General features: G+C 39.4%; 1 protein-coding gene across 1 annotated transcript in view; it reads left to right on the top strand.

The window, feature by feature from the left end:
- Window positions 1–22,488, top strand: part of LOC119722871 (DENN domain-containing protein 5B-like) — a 37,799-nt gene extending 15,311 nt beyond the window's left edge. Inside the window, exons 2-21 of the mRNA XM_038193267.1 lie at window positions 1,327–1,439; window positions 8,023–8,193; window positions 8,882–9,157; window positions 9,699–10,011; window positions 10,434–10,624; window positions 11,037–11,687; window positions 12,186–12,405; window positions 12,998–13,148; window positions 13,514–13,604; window positions 13,782–13,898; window positions 14,211–14,363; window positions 14,822–15,000; window positions 15,525–15,653; window positions 16,177–16,298; window positions 16,744–16,886; window positions 17,090–17,208; window positions 17,350–17,608; window positions 18,077–18,203; window positions 18,781–18,955; window positions 19,359–22,488. Coding sequence (XP_038049195.1) covers window positions 1,327–1,439; window positions 8,023–8,193; window positions 8,882–9,157; window positions 9,699–10,011; window positions 10,434–10,624; window positions 11,037–11,687; window positions 12,186–12,405; window positions 12,998–13,148; window positions 13,514–13,604; window positions 13,782–13,898; window positions 14,211–14,363; window positions 14,822–15,000; window positions 15,525–15,653; window positions 16,177–16,298; window positions 16,744–16,886; window positions 17,090–17,208; window positions 17,350–17,608; window positions 18,077–18,203; window positions 18,781–18,955; window positions 19,359–19,542 — 3,884 coding nt within the window. The 3' untranslated portion in view covers window positions 19,543–22,488. The remainder of the gene's footprint in view (window positions 1–1,326; window positions 1,440–8,022; window positions 8,194–8,881; window positions 9,158–9,698; window positions 10,012–10,433; window positions 10,625–11,036; window positions 11,688–12,185; window positions 12,406–12,997; window positions 13,149–13,513; window positions 13,605–13,781; window positions 13,899–14,210; window positions 14,364–14,821; window positions 15,001–15,524; window positions 15,654–16,176; window positions 16,299–16,743; window positions 16,887–17,089; window positions 17,209–17,349; window positions 17,609–18,076; window positions 18,204–18,780; window positions 18,956–19,358) is intronic.
- The last annotated feature ends 397 nt before the right edge of the window (window positions 22,489–22,885 follow it).

Genomic DNA, 22,885 nt, shown 5'->3' with positions numbered 1-22,885 from the left:
AGATATTTGAGATATCCTGGACAAAATGCTGTGTGATCAACGTCAGTAAACTTTCTATGTTGGTTCAACAACACATTGTACTGTTTATGTAAAACTTAACTTCCGCTTTAGTCTTCATTATAAAAACTAAACTTGTACATGTATTGTACATCATCCTGATCTACATGTATGCGTCATACTCAAGTTTTCACTGTTTTAATAATTTGTTTAACCTTCACACCTGGACATCTTGAACCTCCCTCGATCTACCCGAATATTTCACGAACTTAACTTTATTTTGATAAGGGATGTCTTGCGCCAGAAACACAGATATTTTAACAAGCAAAACCAACTTCAGACCAAAACCAACTACGGTAACTCTATTATTTTTGTGTCCTTCAAATATTGTTGATTTAAACTGTTCACACTGCTGTAAATTGAGTGTGAATGAATGGAATGTACTAACAAGATAATACCAGGGGAAAATGAAAGTAAAATAATGTTTAAAGCCAAATAAAGTATTGTACAATGTAGATATTTTTTTCAAAACCATGTGTTGTTTTAAGCTGATCCAATTGGGTTAGCTGTCATCATTCTGCGATGTGTGGTGCTCCGTAAATCATTCACAAGCTGCTAATTTGAGAGGCAAAGGAATTCCACTGCTAATAATACGCAAAGATAAACATAACCTTCTCCAGCTAGCGAGCAGGGATGGTGCAGCTAAAACGCGACCGCGAGATCTGAATGACGTATTTGATAGTGTGTTTGCTAGAAAAAGCCTAAATATACTGTGCTCCGTTTTGGAAACGAAAGGTTGGAGTACACTACATGTGATTCTGTGGTGCCCCTTCATCGAACCTTCCCTTCCTTCCTAAATTTAAAGGGAGGGGGGCTTTACCTTATCAGGGGCGCATCCAGGTTTTGGATCAAGAGGGTGTTAAGCTGCCAAGGGGGGAGTTTAGCAGGCATTTGCTGTGATTTTGTATACAGATTTCCTATAAAGGAATTGGTGGCCCAAGAGGGGTTTAGACCCCTGACCCCCCCCCCTCCCAATCAACCACTGCTTGGGAATGCATTGTAAGTTTATGACTTACTGCCATAGTATTTCAAAAGACCCATTGTAGTTTTCGATGAGTGACATGGCTTCATATAGGTCAATGAATTAAATTTGCCACAAACACGTTCATTCATTGGTAGATCAGCTACCGGTGTCAAGGTCTGTTTTTGTTTGTTAACACTAGGACACTATTTGTCTATTGTTTGGACTTGGGTGATTTCTTACGTGCTTAAAAACAAATTTGACACAATTTTTTCATTGAGTTTTATGTTTTATGTCATTTTTTTCAGGTGAGAACACACACCATGTGCACCCACTACTCAGGGGGTACAAATCGGCGGTCCTATCCCACTACCCAACGGCCGTGGAAGGCAACACGTTTGAAAGTGATGGAATTAACATGGTAAGAATTGTGAAGGGTCTTGAAGGAAATTGGCTTGTCAGTAATGGTCGAGAAAACTTGCAAGCTGGCATCGAGAGCAGACACACATGTACCGTAGTTCTTCACTGAATACTGGACAATTTTATTTTTAGCTGTTTCGGTGTACACACCGAAACAGCTCTTGTTTTTGTTATTTTTTTTTTTCTCTTTTTAGCTGTTTCGGTGTACACACCGAAACAGCTCTTGTTTTTGTTATTTTTTTTTTCTCTTTTTAGCTGTTTCGGTGTACACACCGAAACAGCTCTTGTTTTTGTTATTTTTTTTTTTCTCTTTTTTTTTTTTCTTCCACTTTTTTTCCCATAGGATAACACGTGTTTTCGTTCTACAACGCACTTTTGGACTTTTTTCAAATCCGATCGACTTCAAACCTGGCACACAATTAGACCACCATCTGAAGATGTGCGCCGAAACTTTTCGTCATGCTGACGTCATCACGTGATTTATTATAGATTTTTGAATATTTAATTTTTCCCATAGACTTTGTACACAGAAATTTAAAAAAAAATGTCAATTTTCAGAGGGCATTTTCGACACTTTGCCAGTAATTCATTTACACCAATCTTTGTGCAAGCAATAACCCTAATTCAAACAACATTGTGTAACGATGACGTCATGATGACGTCATCCGGTGTTTATTTATGGGCAATTTAATTGTGACACTTTTAATATTTAAAAATGCATAAGAAATCAACCGTACGCGTCCGCAGCATTCTGTTGCCGGCAAGTGGTAGAGTAGGTTAAGGTCTTTATTTCATTCAGTGTGCGTAAAATCACGTGACCCTTGCTTCCGGTCGAAAAAGGCCCAAACCGGAAGTGGCTTATTATTTAAAAGTGGTAATAGATATGATCTTGCTTTTAACGGTGTTAGTCTCTTGGCTGATAGTATTCTTCAAATCATCTACCGATGACGTCATGCAATCTTCGAGCGCCCTCTAGCGACAGGTTGAATATTTTCAAAAATGTATTTTGAATAGATGTCTGTGGCGAAGTTTGTCGGAATGGCCTAAATATTGGTGTATATAATGACCTTGACCCACTTAAGACGTGTGCAAAGTTTAAGGTGTATGACGTCATCAGACCGGAAGTTATAATGAAAAGACCCTTTTTCCTTAAAAAATTCCTGAAAAATCAACCATGGCAGTTTTTATATTAGTTTTTACTTTAATTGTCTATTTAAGGGTAGGTCTAAAATATTTCAAAGCTTCGAGGCAATAAGCAAACTCGGACATGCCATGCGCACGCTTAAAACTTCAGGTTGACAATAACTCTGCTTTAAAACATGCACAGTCCATAATGTACATGTACATGCACGTACGTTGTACATATCGTATGTCAGTCAGCCCGCGCGCAGCGCACGTGTTGCTGAGGTCAATCCTGTCCACAGTGACTGTTTAGCCGATTTCCGGCTAACTTTGACAGATTTCATGTTCATGCATAGTCAGGGATGTAGGATAGACACTTTTTGTATAGAATACGCATGTACATGTTCATTCGACCTGGATGAAACTCCTTTACGGCAGTCATTAATAAAACGGTCGAAACAGCTCAGTGTTTGTCCACAAACACATTTCTAGTTTTTTTTTCTTCCACTTTTTTTCCCATAGGATAACACGTGTTTTCGTTCTACAACGCACTTTTGGACTTTTTTCAAATCCGATCGACTTCAAACCTGGCACACAATTAGACCACCATCTGAAGATGTGCGCCGAAACTTTTCGTCATGCTGACGTCATCACGTGATTTATTATAGATTTTTGAATATTTAATTTTTCCCATAGACTTTGTACACAGAAATTTAAAAAAAAATGTCAATTTTCAGAGGGCATTTTCGACACTTTGCCAGTAATTCATTTACACCAATCTTTGTGCAAGCAATAACCCTAATTCAAACAACATTGTGTAACGATGACGTCATGATGACGTCATCCGGTGTTTATTTATGGGCAATTTAATTGTGACACTTTTAATATTTAAAAATGCATAAGAAATCAACCGTACGCGTCCGCAGCATTCTGTTGCCGGCAAGTGGTAGAGTAGGTTAAGGTCTTTATTTCATTCAGTGTGCGTAAAATCACGTGACCCTTGCTTCCGGTCGAAAAAGGCCCAAACCGGAAGTGGCTTATTATTTAAAAGTGGTAATAGATATGATCTTGCTTTTAACGGTGTTAGTCTCTTGGCTGATAGTATTCTTCAAATCATCTACCGATGACGTCATGCAATCTTCGAGCGCCCTCTAGCGACAGGTTGAATATTTTCAAAAATGTATTTTGAATAGATGTCTGTGGCGAAGTTTGTCGGAATGGCCTAAATATTGGTGTATATAATGACCTTGACCCACTTAAGACGTGTGCAAAGTTTAAGGTGTATGACGTCATCAGACCGGAAGTTATAATGAAAAGACCCCTTTTCCTTAAAAAATTCCTGAAAAATCAACCATGGCAGTTTTTATATTAGTTTTTACTTTAATTGTCTATTTAAGGGTAGGTCTAAAATATTTCAAAGCTTCGAGGCAATAAGCAAACTCGGACATGCCATGCGCACGCTTAAAACTTCAGGTTGACAATAACTCTGCTTTAAAACATGCACAGTCCATAATGTACATGTACATGCACGTACGTTGTACATATCGTATGTCAGTCAGCCCGCGCGCAGCGCACGTGTTGCTGAGGTCAATCCTGTCCACAGTGACCGTTTTAGCCGATTTCCGGCTAACTTTGACAGATTTCATGTTCATGCATAGTCAGGGATGTAGGATAGACACTTTTTGTATAGAATACGCATGTACATGTTCATTCGACCTGGATGAAACTCCTTTACGGCAGTCATTAATAAAACGGTCGAAACAGCTCAGTGTTTGTCCACAAACACATTTCTAGTTTTTTTTTCTTCCACTTTTTTTCCCATAGGATAACACGTGTTTTCGTTCTACAACGCACTTTTGGACTTTTTTCAAATCCGATCGACTTCAAACCTGGCACACAATTAGACCACCATCTGAAGATGTGCGCCGAAACTTTTCGTCATGCTGACGTCATCACGTGATTTATTATAGATTTTTGAATATTTAATTTTTCCCATAGACTTTGTACACAGAAATTTAAAAAAAAATGTCAATTTTCAGAGGGCATTTTCGACACTTTGCCAGTAATTCATTTACACCAATCTTTGTGCAAGCAATAACCCTAATTCAAACAACATTGTGTAACGATGACGTCATGATGACGTCATCCGGTGTTTATTTATGGGCAATTTAATTGTGACACTTTTAATATTTAAAAATGCATAAGAAATCAACCGTACGCGTCCGCAGCATTCTGTTGCCGGCAAGTGGTAGAGTAGGTTAAGGTCTTTATTTCATTCAGTGTGCGTAAAATCACGTGACCCTTGCTTCCGGTCGAAAAAGGCCCAAACCGGAAGTGGCTTATTATTTAAAAGTGGTAATAGATATGATCTTGCTTTTAACGGTGTTAGTCTCTTGGCTGATAGTATTCTTCAAATCATCTACCGATGACGTCATGCAATCTTCGAGCGCCCTCTAGCGACAGGTTGAATATTTTCAAAAATGTATTTTGAATAGATGTCTGTGGCGAAGTTTGTCGGAATGGCCTAAATATTGGTGTATATAATGACCTTGACCCACTTAAGACGTGTGCAAAGTTTAAGGTGTATGACGTCATCAGACCGGAAGTTATAATGAAAAGACCCTTTTTCCTTAAAAAATTCCTGAAAAATCAACCATGGCAGTTTTTATATTAGTTTTTACTTTAATTGTCTATTTAAGGGTAGGTCTAAAATATTTCAAAGCTTCGAGGCAATAAGCAAACTCGGACATGCCATGCGCACGCTTAAAACTTCAGGTTGACAATAACTCTGCTTTAAAACATGCACAGTCCATAATGTACATGTACATGCACGTACGTTGTACATATCGTATGTCAGTCAGCCCGCGCGCAGCGCACGTGTTGCTGAGGTCAATCCTGTCCACAGTGACCGTTTTAGCCGATTTCCGGCTAACTTTGACAGATTTCATGTTCATGCATAGTCAGGGATGTAGGATAGACACTTTTTGTATAGAATACGCATGTACATGTTCATTCGACCTGGATGAAACTCCTTTACGGCAGTCATTAATAAAACGGTCGAAACAGCTCAGTGTTTGTCCACAAACACATTTCTAGTTGATATTTTGTTATTGTTTTGATTTGACAAGTTATTGATCAAGCAGGATTTGTCTCCACAAGCAAGCTTGCGTGTTTTTTCTCACAAGATCTGAGACAGCACTGACTATACAGTACTCATAAGTTATGTTGGTGAATGACAAACCCAATGTGGAATGGACGTTTTTGCCTTCTTAACTTTATTTCAGAAACTTGAACAAAACTGATGGAAATGTCCAGAAATCCTTTTTATTTTGTTGGAAAAAAATTGAAATACGAATTGGAAATGATTAGAGATTTCAATTGAAGTCAAAGAAATATTTGCTCAATTACAAAAAAAAATTGAAGGAAACACTGTTTCTGATATTTGGAGTGCTAAACTCCTCTTCTTCGACAACCTTGCCTGAATGGGATGACAACATTGTTTCATGGCATTGATACCACTCAGATATGAGTGGTTGAAACATTACCAATCCTGCAATCTTGTAAGGAACTTCGGCTCCCATCAAGAGAGTGTCATGGCCCCAAACAATATAAAGGAGACAGATGGGGCATTCTTGTGGTCACAACTTAAAGAATGTGGGTTGGTTTCCTGCTGAGATTTGGCCACAGCCTTTGCCTCTGGGCAGGTACTTAACCATAGCCACCACTCCAACAGTGAAAGCTCAGTTCTCTCTCATCCAAACTAAATAGGATCCTGTCAGGGCTACCTTGGTAATAACATGGACTTACTTGGATCAGTTTTGTGGTTGATTAAAGTCTGAAGAGCCCTAGGCTATATGCCTAGGCTATAAAGTATTTTCTTAAACCTCCTGACCTAGGTCACTGTACATTTCTAGGCCCCACATGTAGTTGAACTAGCCAGTCCATCTGATGTATAAGTGGATAGTTCTAAAGGTTTAAGTTTAATTATATACGTGTAGGTTTTATGAAAATCAGTTCATACAGATTTTATTTATAAATCAAGAATGACAGATTTCATTTTCAGTTCTCATTACAGCAGCCCTTCTGTTGGACCATTCTCTGAATCATAACAATATTTGCAAGCGTAGTTTTCAGAAACAGCGACACAAAATGTCAGAAAGTTTCCAGAAAAGTGCAGGCACAAATTCATATTTCATCTGCTGCATTAAAAATCAAATTGCTTGGGCAATGCACAGGGAAAAGGCCACAGTTCAACTCATCCAGCAGACGTCCATTGCCAAACTTAAACCCCAGTACCTCCTGAAAAGAGCTCCCTTGTAATCTGTTGGCGAACCAGCAGGAAACCTGATTTCAGGATTTGGGTACAAAGGGCCCGGTGAGACCACGCTCGCTAATGTCGGCAGGATTCTGTGAGGCTTCTTTGTGATGCCTTGCAGCTGGAAATGCAATTAGAACATTCGGCGGAGATGAAATCACTTGTATTAATGATCTAGGCTCCACTAAGATGTGTTAATATAGTGCGATCGGCCATCCATGTCTGGGGCACGTGTGGGAGTTAATCCTGTAAATGTCACGCGGATAGAAGTGTGGGGCGGGTGAAATAAAGAAAACTTTAGTGCATCAAAATTGGATTTGTATACTGCATTCCTGGGTATTAACTGGCTTTCCCGAGTCTTTGCTAGACGTCTTTAGTGTACATACCTTCGGTATGTCCTCATTCATTTATGTACTTGCTATACATATCTTTAAAAAAAATTATATATATCGTGTTGAGTTAGTTACATGTATTTGGGTGGTGTTGGTTGGATAATGCACTTTACTAAACCTTTCCGGCAGCCAACTCTCTTTCAAAAAATGTGTATGTCTTTAAATTAATGAATTTTCTCTTTAAACATTATACTGGTACTCCAAACGTTTGAACAAGGCCCATCTTCATAATGAAAGATTTCCTTAACACTTCAGTCAATATTTTGTTAATTGTAAACAATCCTATGGAAGCTTGACCCTAACTTCCTTCATCCTCCTAAATCCTCCAAAATCTTCCAAAATTCTCCACAATCCTCCAAAATTTCCAAAATCTTCCACTGCATAGGAACCCAATGGCATGTTCGCTAGACTTTCAACGGGAAGCAAGCCCCATGCAAAGCAGTAGAGTGGCTTGGCTCTAACTTCCTGGATCCTTCAAAATCTTCCAAATCTGGTAGATTTTGAATGCGATGATACAGTTATCCATTGTTTATCTCTCCCCTTTTTCTAGCTATGACCCTAACTTCCTAAATCTTTCAAAATCCTTAACTGCATAGAAATCCAACAACACTATTTTTCACTAAAACTTTCAAAGGGTATCAAGCCTCATGCACAACATTAGTATCCTACAGAATTTTCCAAAATTTCCTAGTGGAATTTGAGGGTTGATGTGAATGACACTGTCATCCTTCATTTTCTCTCTCCCCTTTTCCTAGCTGTGTATGCCCAAAGGGCTGACCGTCCGTACCCAGAAGCAAGACCGTGAGCCCAAATTCCACTCCTTCCTCATGACCAGGGAGGATGGATCCAGGACCTATGGTGCAGCGCTCACCTTCTACGAGCAGGCGACGTCCCCACGCATCTGTGCAGGAATGGAAGTCTTGCAGGTATGAACCTTTGAATAATTTAGCTTAAGCCTAACTAACCCCAACCCTTCAAAATCCAACTGCACATTTTGTTGGAATCTATTGGAGTGAGTACTGCACTAGTAAACTGATTATGCTTTACAGGCATACCACCATAATTAGAGTCCAACAGTTTGGGTGTTGAGTTTACCATATGGTGTTGGATTTTGCAAGAGTGAGGAAGGTTCCTGGTAAATCACTGAAGGAATAAAGGTTAACGTGTATCAGTTACGTTCAAAATGTTCCCATTTTGTGCTGTGACTTTTTTGGAGAAAAGAGGTGGATTTTTGCTGAGCAGTGGCTGCCTTATAATTGGGCAATTGAATCAAGTAGGTTAACCAGTTTCAAGATATTCAAACAGTTTTGGTTAAGATTCAGGGACATCTTGCTGTGGACATTTCTGAATCCTACAAAATCAATCTTTGTGTAGAAAATCAATACACTTAAATAAATTTGAACGTTCAAAGGAACAGAGTAAACAATAGCTTGGCTCTACGTTCCTCAAGCCTTGAAAAAATCCTCCAAAACCTCTGGCTCAATCTTAAAAGATGAAGGAGTCTTAGGGTTAAGCCAGCAAGAGAAATTTAAAGATGGAGATAATTAATTAATAAGCAATTTAAGAAGCCTTGATAGATAACAGAGATTGCATTTCTGCTTTCATTTCCAACAGATTAAGTATAAGGAGGACTCACTGCACCGTAAGCTCAGCAACATCGAGTCTCCGTCCCGCTCCCACGTCATCCTAGAGAGCCTGTCTCCTAAGATGGACCGTCGAGGCTTCTCCCCTAAACACCGCCGCTCCTCCAGTCCTGGCATCTCCATGCAGTCTCCTAAGATGAGGAGAAAGACCACGCCCGTCCACGTACCCAAACAGAAGAAAGTGGCCAACTTTGACCCCTTGAATGATACGCTCTACGTGGCCAAATGCATATGCCTGATCATGCAGGTAGGTTGAATAGGCTACTCAGTTCTTATATAATCTGTTCCAGCACTGTATAAGGTGCTCTTTGGCGTACTTTATACATGTGTCAGACTTAAACATGCATGTGTCAGACTTTAATATAATGGCACATTGATATGTCATCAATTCAGACGAAATTTTCAATTTTTAAATCTCTGTTATGTACTCTTTTTCAGTGTTAATATGAATAAGGGTCGTGCTACTTAGTTTAGGGTCAGCTTGTATGTCATGTGAAACAGCAAAGCAAATTTCATGACGTCAACAATTCCACTCATAGTCTCGCTATGATGTTGTCCGTCACCCAGACAAAGTCATTTACTCAAAACTTTGTGATAGTATAAACTCAGAAAATAGTGGTGAAGTTTATACACATAGAACATCTACGAACAACTGAATGCATTGATTACTTAGAAGCACATTAAACATATTTATCCTAGTATTACTGCTATCTTATGGTAATCCTGACCTTCAACATGTAAATCTTTGAACCTTGACCTCAGACTTTGTAACCTTTGATCCCATCCAGGTACCCTTCATCCAGCCTTGCCGTCGCTTCCTGGAGTCCGTCTACAGTGCAATCAATTCCCCCTCCGCCCCGGCCCTTCCACTAGAATCCTACATCTTCAACATCCTCTATGAGGTCCCTTCCCTGCCTCCAGGCCGGACCCTCAGCTTCAGCGCTCCAGGAGAGACCATCGTCTGTCAGCGGCCGGCTTCAACAGAGCTGCCTCTGTGTGATAACTCAATGAGGGAGTGTGTGGAGTTACTGGGGGTAGAGCACCTGATGGAACTGATGACTTGTGCCCTGCTAGAGAGTCAGATACTTCTGGTATCCAGAGGTATGTGGACAGTCTTTGGGAAAAAGGTGTCATTTACAGCAATGCTGGTGTTTTAGAGGCCCTAGATCTCTCTGGTAGTAGAATGCTTATCTGACCTGCTCTTCCCATCCCAAGGGGATAACTATAAATGTATAGTCTGGGAAATAGTATAACCGGTTGATTCTGGTATCAGAATGCCTGTTTGTCTTGCTCTTCCCTTTCCAGTGGTTTTTAATGTTTCCTGAGTTTCTTTTCCCAGAGTATCATTGGTCGATGCTGGTATCAAAATGCCTGTCAGCCTCACTCTTTAAGTTTCAGTGGGTTAATTTTTCCTTGTCCTCTTCTTAGTGCATCAAGTGTTGATGCTGGTATCAAAATCCCCGTCAGCCTTGCTCTTCCCATTCCAGTTTGTATAATTAAAAACTCTCCCTTCCTCCCCACAGAGTATCATCGCCTCATGCTGGTAGCAGAATGCCTATCCGCCCTGCTCTTCCCGTTCCAGTGGCAGCACGTCTACGTCCCTATCCTTCCAGCCAACCTCATGCATTTCCTTGATGCACCTGTTCCTTTCATCATGGGGCTACACCTAGATGAGGGAATGGATCAGACTAACCAGCTGGAGATTCCCAGCCATGTAAGTAATCAAGCAGTCTTGTAGTCTAGTTCATTACAGGTGAATCACTAGTCCACTCACATTTAAATTACAAGCCAATTCCCAAGTGTGGACACAACTTTACTGGGATGAGAGTGTAACCTTAGCCCAGGCATACAACTGGGAAGTCACAAAAAAGAGGAAATTCAAATCTTTCAAAGAGCTTGTACAGTGTTTTTCTATTTTTAATGGCACACCTGGGAAGTAAAAAAAAGAAAGAAAGGAAATCAGCTGATCTGAGGAAACGTTGCATGCCTGTTAGCCGAGTCGTGTGCCTTTGTGCCTAGTATTTGAAATTTGATGGGTTGATAGCAAATGAATTATACAGGACAGTGTTGTGACCCAAAAAACCCTGACGGCTCGTAACTTGTCCTCTTGATTATCTTCTTGCCAGGCTGCTTTGTGCTTTGTAGACATCGACAACAACTGCATAGATCTCCCAGAAGACCTCCCCCTCTTTCCAAACAGACACCACGTTGTCCACGACCTCACGCAGGTCCTACAACGATTCAACGTTTCCCCCAAACCCCTGACTGAAAAAACTCCCACCCGGACCCCAACAAGGGGCGAGGGAAGTTTTGATTGGTCGTTTCTCAAGACAGAACTTACTCTGATTGGTGGATCAGGCCGGAACCTGGAAAGTTCCATCGAGGCGGACCAGGACAGTTCCTACTTCAGTTCACCGAGTCGTGGGGAATCCCCTACATCAATCCCGCCATCCAAAACGGACATTCTACGTAATAATGAGATTGTCTCAAAGGTAGCAGCGATTGTAAAGCGTACAGGGGTCATAACGTCCATCAGTGAACTGGAAGACAGGAACAGTAACACCACGTCGCCCGATGGTGACACGAACCCCGAAACTTGGAATCCAGAACTGAAGAAGGACGTGGAGGAACTTAGTTTGAACTCAGCCATCAGGGAACTCTTCTTGAGTAAGATGGTGGAACTCCTCAGGCACTATGAGACGTTTGTCATCCAGCCAACCAGTCACAGCATTGAGTCCTGGTTTGCCAACAGGGAACACATGCAAAATTTTGATAAGGTAAAAAAACCTTTAACATTGAGTTCTTGTTATGAAATGGAAACGTAACATTATCAAGTATGGTTTGAAACTTAGCATGGTGAAACGAATACATGAATGAGTTTTGTGGTTGACATCATTGGACTATCACTCTCTGTTGTGATAAAGTATTGGTTCTGAAAGTACCGGTTGTGGGACTTTTCCTGATTTTGTTGGACAGAATGCTCTGTATTCTTATGAGGACAGATAGATTATTCTGTCAGAAAAATCAACGAAATCTCTCATCAAAATCTATCTTTAAAACCAGTACTGTTTTACAGAAGTCATAACTCTTGACATGTAATCTGCAAACCTCAATCTTATTCCTGCGCCAAACCATTAAATCTCTGTGATTGTAAAAATATTTTTAATTTTTAAAATCTTCTTTGAAAAATATTGTAAAAATATGACACCATCCTTGAACACACTCAGCCAAGAATCATGCCATATTCAATAAATGTCTTCCAATTTCTTTCTTAGGCTTCATTCCTCTCAGACCAGCCAGAGGCCTACCTCCCCTTCCTCTTCCCCTTCGTGGAGACCCAGATGTTTGCCACCTTCATCGACAACAAGATCATCTCCAACTGGGAGGAGAAGGAGGAAGCTCTTAAGATCTTTGATAGTCGGATCGATCACTTCCCGGCCAGTAACCCCCAGACACCAGACTGTGAGATTGACCAGTTGCTAATCAGCGACGCAGGTAAAAACATCAAGTCCTGCTTCAACAGGTTTTCCTTCTTTTATTTGCAGATAACATTTCTTGTGCCGAATACTGTGTATACCTAAACATTTTTCCACATAAGGGTTAGACCTCACCTTTATCTTTGTTGAGGGCGTCTAATGAAATCTATCAATTTTGCTGTAAGAATGTATAAATTGTAACTATCTAAGAAGCTGCCACGTTGCCTTGGTGAAAAATGCATTGTCCATGAATACGGAGTGATCATATGATGACAGGGTGACCTGGTGACTGCAATTGGAAGTATATTTTATTCATTCTTGCTGTTTATGTTAAAGCTTTTTTTGTGAAATCTCTTCCTGTAAGCATTATGTAAAAAAATGAATAGGACTGCTGCAAACTGCTTCCTGACTGGATTGACCGGAAATATACAAATCAAACAAATTAATGCGGCCCCAACGTCAGGCCGCATTTATTTTGTAGATAAGCATTATTTAACATATCTCTCCCATTATATGACATCAAGTTATTTTAAATTGCGATAGAAAATTACCTCCCCTAAAAACCCGTTGCATGTTGTCAGTTTTGAAATATTTCTGTCTGCAACCAACAGAGGCCAACATCAGGCAGCGAGCGGTGAACATTGACTACACGGCCCCCAGCCCCCATGAGCTGACCAGCAAACCAGCTGATAACAATCACAAGCCTGGCTACTTCCCAAAACTACAGGAGGAGGTGCTACTGAAGGAACCCTTCACACCAAAGTGAGTCAGTCTGTTTATCTGTCTGTCTTATTGTCTGTCTTATCGCTGTTGTTTTTATCCTTGGCGTATCGATCAGTGCTTTGGCACTGTTTTCTCTCTTGTCTCATCGTCGTATTGAGACATATGAAGGAAAGGAATGTCGGCTTTAGATTTTTGAGGGGAAAAAAACGGAAAAAGGCACTGTTCCTAAGACTCTCTATTTATGTTAGATTTTTGTTGAAGAGTTGATTTCTTGTGTACCGAGCATAGACCATCGAATTTGAATGTGAGAAAACCTTACTCCATGTGCAGTTTATTTGTTGTATTTTTTGCAGTAAGTTCGTTTTTCCAGTTTATCAACTTAATCAAACTCTTATTTTAAACAGAAACAAGCACAGGAACAACGCTCCTTGGAGACGGAAGGAGAGACAGCAACAGCATTCAGAGCATCTTCAGTTGGCTCCGCAGGAACGAGAGGTAAGAACCACTCCTGTTTGATTATCTTTATTATTTTTGTTAACCAAATTGTTTTTCGTTCATCATAAACAGTATGCTTTTGCATATTTACCCAGATTGGTTGCAAGCAACACACGTTGAGCAATTTTGTGAGGGAAAATCTTTGAATTTAATGTTCTGTGTCTTTTGTTACATCAGCAAATCATTCAGCAGGCCAGGAAGGGAACAGTGCCCCAGCCAGTCCTGTCTCACCTAGACCAGAAACAAACCAACTGGAAGTTTGTGGAGGGACTTCTAAAGGAGTGTAAAGTCAAGGTCAGTCAAAAAATATCGACCACATCCTCTGCCAAATGATATCAAGATGTATTCCCTGTCCATTTGTATAGTAAATATTTGTCTTCATTGACAACATCATGAAATATCAGATTAAGATATTCTTTTCATTTTTATTGAAGAATTTTTTTTTTTGCCTGTAGACTAAAAGATATTGTCAACATTTTTATTGGGAAACACTCCAACCATATGGGGTGTCGGTTAGCACAGAGGTTCTTGGTTCATTACTAAAATGAATTAAAATAAACAAAAAATGTAAATAATGAAATGACTTTGTCAATAATTTGTTCTCAGACCAAGAAGATGTTAGTGAGTAAGATGGGTCAGGAGGCGGTAGAGTTGGGTCACGGTGACGTCAACCGATCAGGAGTGGAGGAGAACACACTCATTGCATCACTCTGTGACCTGCTGGAGAGAATCTTCAGTCATGGAATACAGAAGAAACAGGTGGGTCTAACGGGGTAATAGGGGTGTACTGGCCATGAATGAAAAAAGTTGTGTTTCCAAGGCATAATTGTTCAAAATGCATAGACCTACAGGAGAAAATTTCCACTCATGGTATACAGTTAATAACAGGCTGGTCTGCGGGGGAATAGGGGAACACAAGCCATAACACAAAAAAATGGTGTTTCCTGGGCGGAATATTAAAAGCCTTGAAATAATTTTCAGTCATATGTACAGAGGAAGCAGGTTGGTCTGAGGAAGAATTTGGGGTGGAGGCCACAAAAGAAAAAGTTAGGTTTCCAAGGCTGAAGTGTACAACTGAATTATTTTTTTTGAAGATTTTGAATCTTTGTGTAGAGTGTTTTCCTGCTTGTCCAACAAGAGTCTTCCCCAAGATTTTGCTAAGTGTGAAAAGCTTCATGTATTTGATTATAAGGTTGGACTGTACCATTCTCTCATAGGGGAAATCAGCTCTCTGGTCCCATGTGATGGGCTACCGTAAGATGAAGGAGAAGAGAGAGACGTTACCTGAGCACAGTCTTTCAGTCCCACCCCAGGGGTCAGAGGTCAGACGTAGGAGTAGCTCAGCAGCAGACCCGGCCCTCAACCCATTACCCACGGATCTGCTCTTTGATGTCAGGTGAGTGGTCGACTAGAAATATCCAAAGTCAGACACTGTATTCTTCATCATTCTCATCATTACTGACTATTAGGTTTAGCCCCTCACTGACAGTTTTATGAAAGCTAAGTCTATAGTGCTTTCCAAATCATGTATGATACCTGCTGATGAATTGGATTGAAATCAGCCAGCCCCCTAAACAAGTTAGGTGGGCAAATGGTTTAAGACATCTATACTAGTTAGCAGGTGGTCAATGATTGTAGTCCCACCTGATGAAATATTTGTTCACAAGCCCTCAAAAAGCACATGTATACAGTCCTATTTCATCAATGAGGCCCAGTTCTACACCAGGAAGGCTAAACATTTTATCCAAAATGTCTCTTATTCTACTTACTGTACTGTATAACACTGCTTTATTTCACCATTCAATAGTTTAAAGATATGCATACCAGATCTGTCTTCTCGTACTCCTTCACTAATTGCTAACTGTCACACAAATTTCCCCCTAAACTTTCTTCATTTGTTTTTGGCGTTCCCTTGAACAGAAACGTGGAGAGCATGAGCCAGATCAAGACTGATGTAGGGAATGCCCGTGCCTTTGTCCGCCTTGCCTTAGAGAGAAAACTCCTGCATAAACATCTCAAGCTCTTGCTGACAGACTATGAGCTCTGCAAGTAAGTCCTTGACAAAACATGGGATTTTTGTTTGCTTGGAAAAAGTTTCAGCTTCAGACATGAGTCACCTGTGATTTTTTTTCCCGGGGGGAGGGGGGGGGGCAGAGATTTTAAAAAGAGGGAATTCTGTAGTTGCTGTTTCGAAACTTGGAGGTTTGCATGTGCTCTCTCTCTCAAATTTATTAGCTCGGTCATGAAAGAAGGCTACTTTATCCCGTCATGCCAGTAATATGAGCTCCACAAATTTCCTGTTGCAATACAACCTTTCGTGCATAGATGTATGAACTGTTTGCAAGAGTTATCGTGTCCCAAACTTTTTTTAAGGCAAAAATAAAGGGAACCTGTAATTTAAGCTACACAGAAATAACAGCAGTAGTTTTGGCTCACATGCTATTTGTCCAATGCTAAAAGGGTTTATAAAAGTTCAACCGTTTATAATGCAATTCAGTAAACTGTCATACTTAAGAAAATATTTTTTGTAAAGTTTAATTATTAAGACCCCAAATTGCTTGTTGAATTTCAGGAAACGTTACAAGCGCTACGCCTTCCTGAGGACTGAAGAAGAGAAGGAGCAGTTCCTGTATCATCTCCTGTCTCTCAACGCTGTCGATTACTTCTGCTTCACCAACTCTTTCATTAGCACAGGTAAAATGCAGCGACAATCCCATCAGAAGAGATGCTCAGATGAAAACCCTAATTTCTGTCTGTTTATTTTTAAAACATTTTATTGATGGAATTCAAATATTTTCTCAGTTTGGAGAATATTGTTTTGTTATTGTTGCATAAGATTTGCTGTTATATATTTGTTTATTTATTGGATAAGTTTATTTTCATAGAAAAAAAGGCAATAGTACAGTTTATGTTTGAAGAATACAGATTGGGACATCCTAAGCCAGAGTTGGCAGGTCCTCACAAGTAAGTCACAAGTTAATCACAATTCAGTCACAAGTCATCACTAGTCATCCCGTCTCAAGTCCAGTCTCAAGCTATTCAAATAAACTGTGACTAAGGCAATCCTTTGTCCTTAACTACCTCAATCATGTCCTCAATGTCCTCAATCACCACCCTTACCTAATCTTCACCCTTCCAGTTGTCTCATACCGAGTCCTTGTCGTCACAAGTCGCAAGTTCCAAGCAGCCACCTCAGCCAACACCTGGATCTGTGTCTCAGGCGAGATGAACGACTCCAAGATGATCTCTATTCCCAAGAACTCTCAGGACTTTGTATTCCAGGTATGTCCTCCTAACACTAGCACGAGAGGCAAATGCAAATTTAAAATAAGGTCATTTGCATGTATTTGTTGATGTCGCATATATATGATGTAACTTGGTATATGTGTAGTTAAATGATTTCATTGTAACGACAATATTCATTTCCCGATTTTGTATTTGTTTCCTAGACTTTCGATATTAATGTGTCCTGACTTGTTTTACAGCATAGCAATCTGGGCATTCTAACGACGGTGCGCATCGGCCATGACAACACAGGCCTGCTACCCCGGTGGATGGTAGATTACATCTTGGTGCGCAACGAGATCACAGGACACACCTACAAGTACGAACCCTTTCCATTTCTGTTCATCCGTTAAATCCTCCCTAGACCTTTGCTCAAATGTACTCTTTTATTAAAATATCTGTCCCTGGTAATACAATCTAGCAAATGTCTGAATACGTGTGTTTTGTTTTCCACCTGCAGGTTCCCCTGTGGTCGATGGATTGGCCGGGGCGTAGATGACGACAGTCTAGAACGTCTCCTAGTCGGTGAGCTGCTGCCACCCCCTGCGGAGTGTGAGGAACAAGCCCGTGGCTCCCGTACCCCACCACGATCCACCTCCCCGATCCTCTCCCGACAAGCTAAGGGTCAGGCTCCTAAGCTGGATAGAGACGGGATTCAGGAGATGTTGACTGATGCTGTCAATAATATCGTCAAGCATTTCTATAAACCAGAGAAGGAGGTTAGTACCTTACTTTTCGTCTTTCTTTCTTTCTTTCTTAGAAGATAAGACTGCCAGCTTTGTTTCTCTAGCTTTCCCATGTGTATACATGTTTTTAGTGAAGTGTACGTAATACAATTGTTGTTCCCATGATGTAGCTCTTGCAGTTTTTATACAAGGATGGCTTTTGCCATTGCACCTCAAATGGTGTACAAAACTTTTGCTCAAATATGTACGGTATATTTTTTATCCCATGTCATTGTGAAGGGAAGAATAGTTGTTTAGATTGTGTGAGTCACAAAATTGCACATATTACATTTGGTGTTCCACATAAATAAAATAATTTTGACATGTCTTTTTGTTTTAATCAATGTGGCCAATTCATTTGAAGTATGAACTAGTCCTAGCAAGTTTCTTTGCTAGCTATATTTTATATTTTGAAGCCGATTTTATGAACATTTTATGAATCCATTCTTTGTCTTCTAACAGCGAGGTCGGTTGACTGTGCTGCTTTGCGGAGAGCGTGGTCTCGTCCAGTGCATGGAGATTGTCCTACAGTATGGCTTCCGTTCAGCAAGGATCTTCAGGAACAACTTCTTCATCTGGGACTTTCTAGGTAAAAAACAGCAGTCATGTCATTGAGTCCTTGTCTTAGATACAGGCAGTCACAGCAAAAATTAGGTTTCAAGTCTATGTGAGTCAAAAACTGGAAAAATAGGCTCTAGTCTGGTGTTGACTTGAGTTCCAGTTGATTTTTTACTCTGAACTCCAGCATGATATTTTGAAAGTCTAAATGGTTTTAAGAACTCACTTGCTAGCTCAGCAAGTCTAGGCATAAGTCTATTCCATGACTTTAAAACATGTGTTTGTTTTTTTAATGCTGGAATTCTGGGTAAATTGAGGGCTCGAATTGGAACAAGATATGAAACCTGATCCCATTTTTTCTCCAGTTTTTGCTTTTACACCCTGCAACTCATAATTAACCATTCTTAAAGGGCCCATGGAGTGAATATTTCTTAGGAACTTATTTTGAGCTACCTTCTGATCCTCTTTAGTGTATGAAAACTACAGCTTCATAATGGTCAAATTATGTGTAAGTATGAACAACTGTTACTGCACACTGTTAAGATTCTGAAACATCCCAGAAGTAAGAGACAATAAACACCAATGAATTCTTATTTTGATTTCCACAGAGAAAGTTGCTAAGTACCTGGACAGTATTGACCAGGATGACGAAGGCAGACTGGGGTCAGTCCAGGAGAAGCGAGCCAGACGAACCTTCTGCTTCACCATCCATCAAATCAACCAAGGAGCTGCCCAAGCAGGCAAGGACGGAAAGTTCCAACTCTTTGTCTGCATTGGAATAAGGTATGCACCCCTCATTCATTCATTGCCCCTCATTGATAATGGAGCGGTCCACTATGCCCCGCCCACTTTGCAACAATATGTGTGTCTCTCCGATGCATGTTCCAACTACATTTGTCATTCAAAAGTGCATGCATGTCAGACTTTTGTTGCCCATTTGGTTGAGCAATCACAGATGGGATTGGTGAACTCAAAATGGGGAGTGGCTACAGGATTGAGTTGATAGAGTCTACAATGCAAGCCAGACAATAGGTAGCCAATATTGTTGCCTGAGCAGTTGATCCCACATAAATAATCAACAAAATAAAAATATCCTTAAGTGCTGGATCCTCCTCACCAATGCAAGGCAAGTTTCTGTATTTCTCGTTATGCATTTTCTATTCTGTGGTGTTTGTTTTGCCTGCAGGGATCACATGTTGCATTGGTGGCTCCCAGTCCTATCTGAGACGCCTGTCGCTGCCTCAATGTACGAAGACTTCTCCTTCTTGAACTGCACCTCCGCTCTGGACTTCCTTGTCAATCTCCTGATGCAGCTGGATGAGTTCCCTATCTCCCTAGAGTCCTCCATCACCAAGGGGGTGGAGTTATAGCAAGTGGGTGGAGTTATAGCAAGGGGTGGAGTTACAGCGAGTGGGTGGAGTCACAGTAGTCAGGCGGTAAGTGGACAAGTTAGCCATGCCTTCTAGATACCTTCATCATCAAGGGATGTATTAAGAAACCGTAACAATCAAGTTAGCCACGCCCCTAGAGACCTCCATCACAAAGGGGGTGGAGCTAAAGCAAGGGGGTGGAGACATAGCACCAGCAGGCAAGTTAGCCACTCCCCTAGAGATTTTATCACCACAGTGGATGGATTTAGAAAAATTTCGCAATCTAGCGGCATCTTTACATATTCCCCCTTCCTGTTTTTAGAAACGAGAAATGCTCTTCCTCCCTATGGCCAATGTGTAATGGTTGTATTTGAAACTCTGGAATTAAAGATAGTTTTAGATTTCTGAAGTGTTAGATGGAGAAAACAGAGTAAGTTTTCTCTTTGGAATATAATTGATCAAAATATCAGAAATGTTTGCAGATAAAAAAAATCATGAAAATTTGACCCTTCATTGCTGTAATTCAGTGTGTTGTAACACTGTTAGATTTAACAGATCCTGTTGGAGAAAAAAGACTGAGATTTTGAAGTTTTCTTGAGAATTACAATGGTGCTATGAAATCTTATGAATTTACTCTGTCTTTAATTTTTTTTAGGAAAGTTCTCACTGACTAAATTAAAAGATCATGGGGAAAATTCTTTTCAACTTTTGAATGGCAGAAATTACTTAAAAGGTTTACATATTTTTTAGAAAGCTCTGATAAAGAGGAATGTTTAATCCAAATAGTGTATAAAAGTGACCTCAAATTGGTGTCTTTGTGTGTAAAACTGAACAGATCTTTGAAAGTATTTCAATTATCTGTTCGTCTTCGCAAACAACCAAATCTTTTCCAGTATATACCTCAATGTCCTGTAGTAAAAATAATGTACAAAAAACTAGTCTTCACTTTCGTACATAATTTGTGCAATGCGAAAGAGCAATACATACATTTTTTTGTAGGTGGAGAAAAGGGAAAAAAAATCCTCAATTGTATTTTCCGTATCCTCAAAAAGAAAAATTTGAATTTTATCTTGTTACCTTACTATAGAATGAAGATACCTGTATTTTGATAGAAGTGCGATTTATAGATATGTGATGTACATAGTGTTTATTTTGAAAGACCGACACAGAGTTGCTGGTGAGAGAATGAGAGATTGAATCTATGCCAATGTCTGATGGAACAATTTGTCTTTGGTACAGTGGCATTTAAAGCAGTTATGTTTTAAAATGTTAAAGCTACAGGTTTGCCTATTACTTTGAATAGACCTTTTGCGATAAGGCAGAAGAGGGCAATGTTTTGTATCGCTGGGATAGGCATGTGTGAATCTAATGCGCATGCATTGTTACTGAATTCAAATAACAAAGAGCGCCCTCAGAGACACCCGCAACGCATAAGGTCTATCTGGCTTGATGTTCATAAGCTCAAGTTGCACAAAGAAAATACCACCAATTAACAATGTCAGATTCTGAAGGATTCGGTCAACTTCCAATTAAAATGCACAATGCGTAATTGGATTTTATTGACAGTAAACAGTGAAGTAAGAAAGCAATATTTTTTAGTGTAGCATTACATGTGAGGCTCTAAACAGCAAAGGTGATGTTGGGAACTAGGTTATCAATGCCATTATTTATCTGCAAATCTTATTGCACATCTGAATTAATTATTGATATTTAAATGTACTTTTAATGGCTTCATTATGAAACGGTAATGATATGGTAGTTCATATTGACCTATCATGTTTATGTTAATTTTCGATATTTACAACTCCTTAAAAATGCAGTTTTACGTCATATATGTAGAAACCTTTTAATTTATAACGGTTGGTTTTTGAACAGTATTAAAGGTAATTCCAGTTGTTTTTATCCATTTGCTTTATCCAACACCAAGATCCATGCTGTTGGGGAATAAGCCCTTTTTAAATATTACCTGTATAAATATATTGATTTAATATAACCGAAAGAGTTAATATGCCAATATTCTATATTTGATCTTGCCAATAGTTACATGTACACGTGAATGCGACCGGGTATTTTTAGTTGGCACCTTTAATTTCATAATTTGTTACTTAAGGCAATTAGGTTAATTAACATTTAAAGGTGCGTGCACCCTTTGCACCCTTCCATTGAAGAAGCATGCATCATACATGTACCGGTAGCTGCAGAAATCGAATCTGACCCAAATAAGCATGGTCACCTTTAATATACAATTCGGTGTTCCGAAGTTCAGTTCTGCGCTCGGCATTTGAGATAAGTTAGAGTGAGATTTTCTCTTTTTTTTGTGTTTATTTATTTTTCATAAACTGCAGCTGTGAGAAACGGATTAATTTTGAAAAGTCCACAACTTTTTTTGTTACACCCTTAATTTAGTCCAATATTTAACTTAGTTTTGTTTTCTTTGAAGGGATTAAATTAAATAACTTTATCCATTATTTGTCAGTGATTTGGGTGTTCCCAACCCACCGCAGTTACAACTTCACAGACATTTCTGAATATCGCTATTAATTTTTAAAATTGTTCTCCTTTGCACAGACTCGTGTACATTGTTATATTAATCATGTTAACCATTTAAATATATTTGAAAAAAAAATCACCTGTTATTTTATGCGTATTTGTTTTTGTGTTGTGCCACTAATGATGTTTTGCCAATTAAATCCAGTTTAATTGTAACATACATTCTTTGTTGTTTTTAAAGTTACCAATTAACAGCTTCATTTACTTATTTATTTATGTGCATATAAACCTTTACATTGTGTTAAGTTAAAAATTATAAACAATGCATGTCCGTATTCATTTTGTATAAACTAAAACTGCAAATTTGGCTTTCGTTGGTTAAGTATTGTGTTTTTTCCTTGTACCAGCATGATCAAAATATTGAAAAATAAAAATATTTTGATGTGGGGAAAAAGAGATTGTCTAATTTATTTTACTGATTAATTCAGTTTGTACTTTGCATGCTGAACAGACTCAATTGTTTTGGTTATATTTTACTTTGTGTTTGACAATTCTTGAAATTTAATAGGCTTCTTTAAGACATCCAGACGAATTTTGAATATTTGCAACATATATTTCTTGAGTTATCATCTGGACAACAAGTGTGTTGTTTAAAGTTGACTAAAAATTAGGCAGTTTTTTCTCGTGTTGACAATAATTCTTTACAGTGGATAGAGCGCCCTCGTTTGGCTGACATATTAATTTGCATTAATGAATATTCATATACAGATGGCTTCTGGGTAATTTCGCAATGTGTTAACCTAAGGTTTATATATAACGTCCGAGAACAAATTTATCAAGAAGCAGTTAGCTC

The sequence above is a fragment of the Patiria miniata genome, unplaced genomic scaffold (assembly GCF_015706575.1).
Source record: "Patiria miniata isolate m_02_andy unplaced genomic scaffold, ASM1570657v1 HiC_scaffold_16, whole genome shotgun sequence".
Classification (NCBI taxonomy): Eukaryota; Metazoa; Echinodermata; class Asteroidea; order Valvatida; family Asterinidae; genus Patiria; species Patiria miniata.
This window is presented reverse-complemented; position numbering and strand designations above follow the sequence as displayed.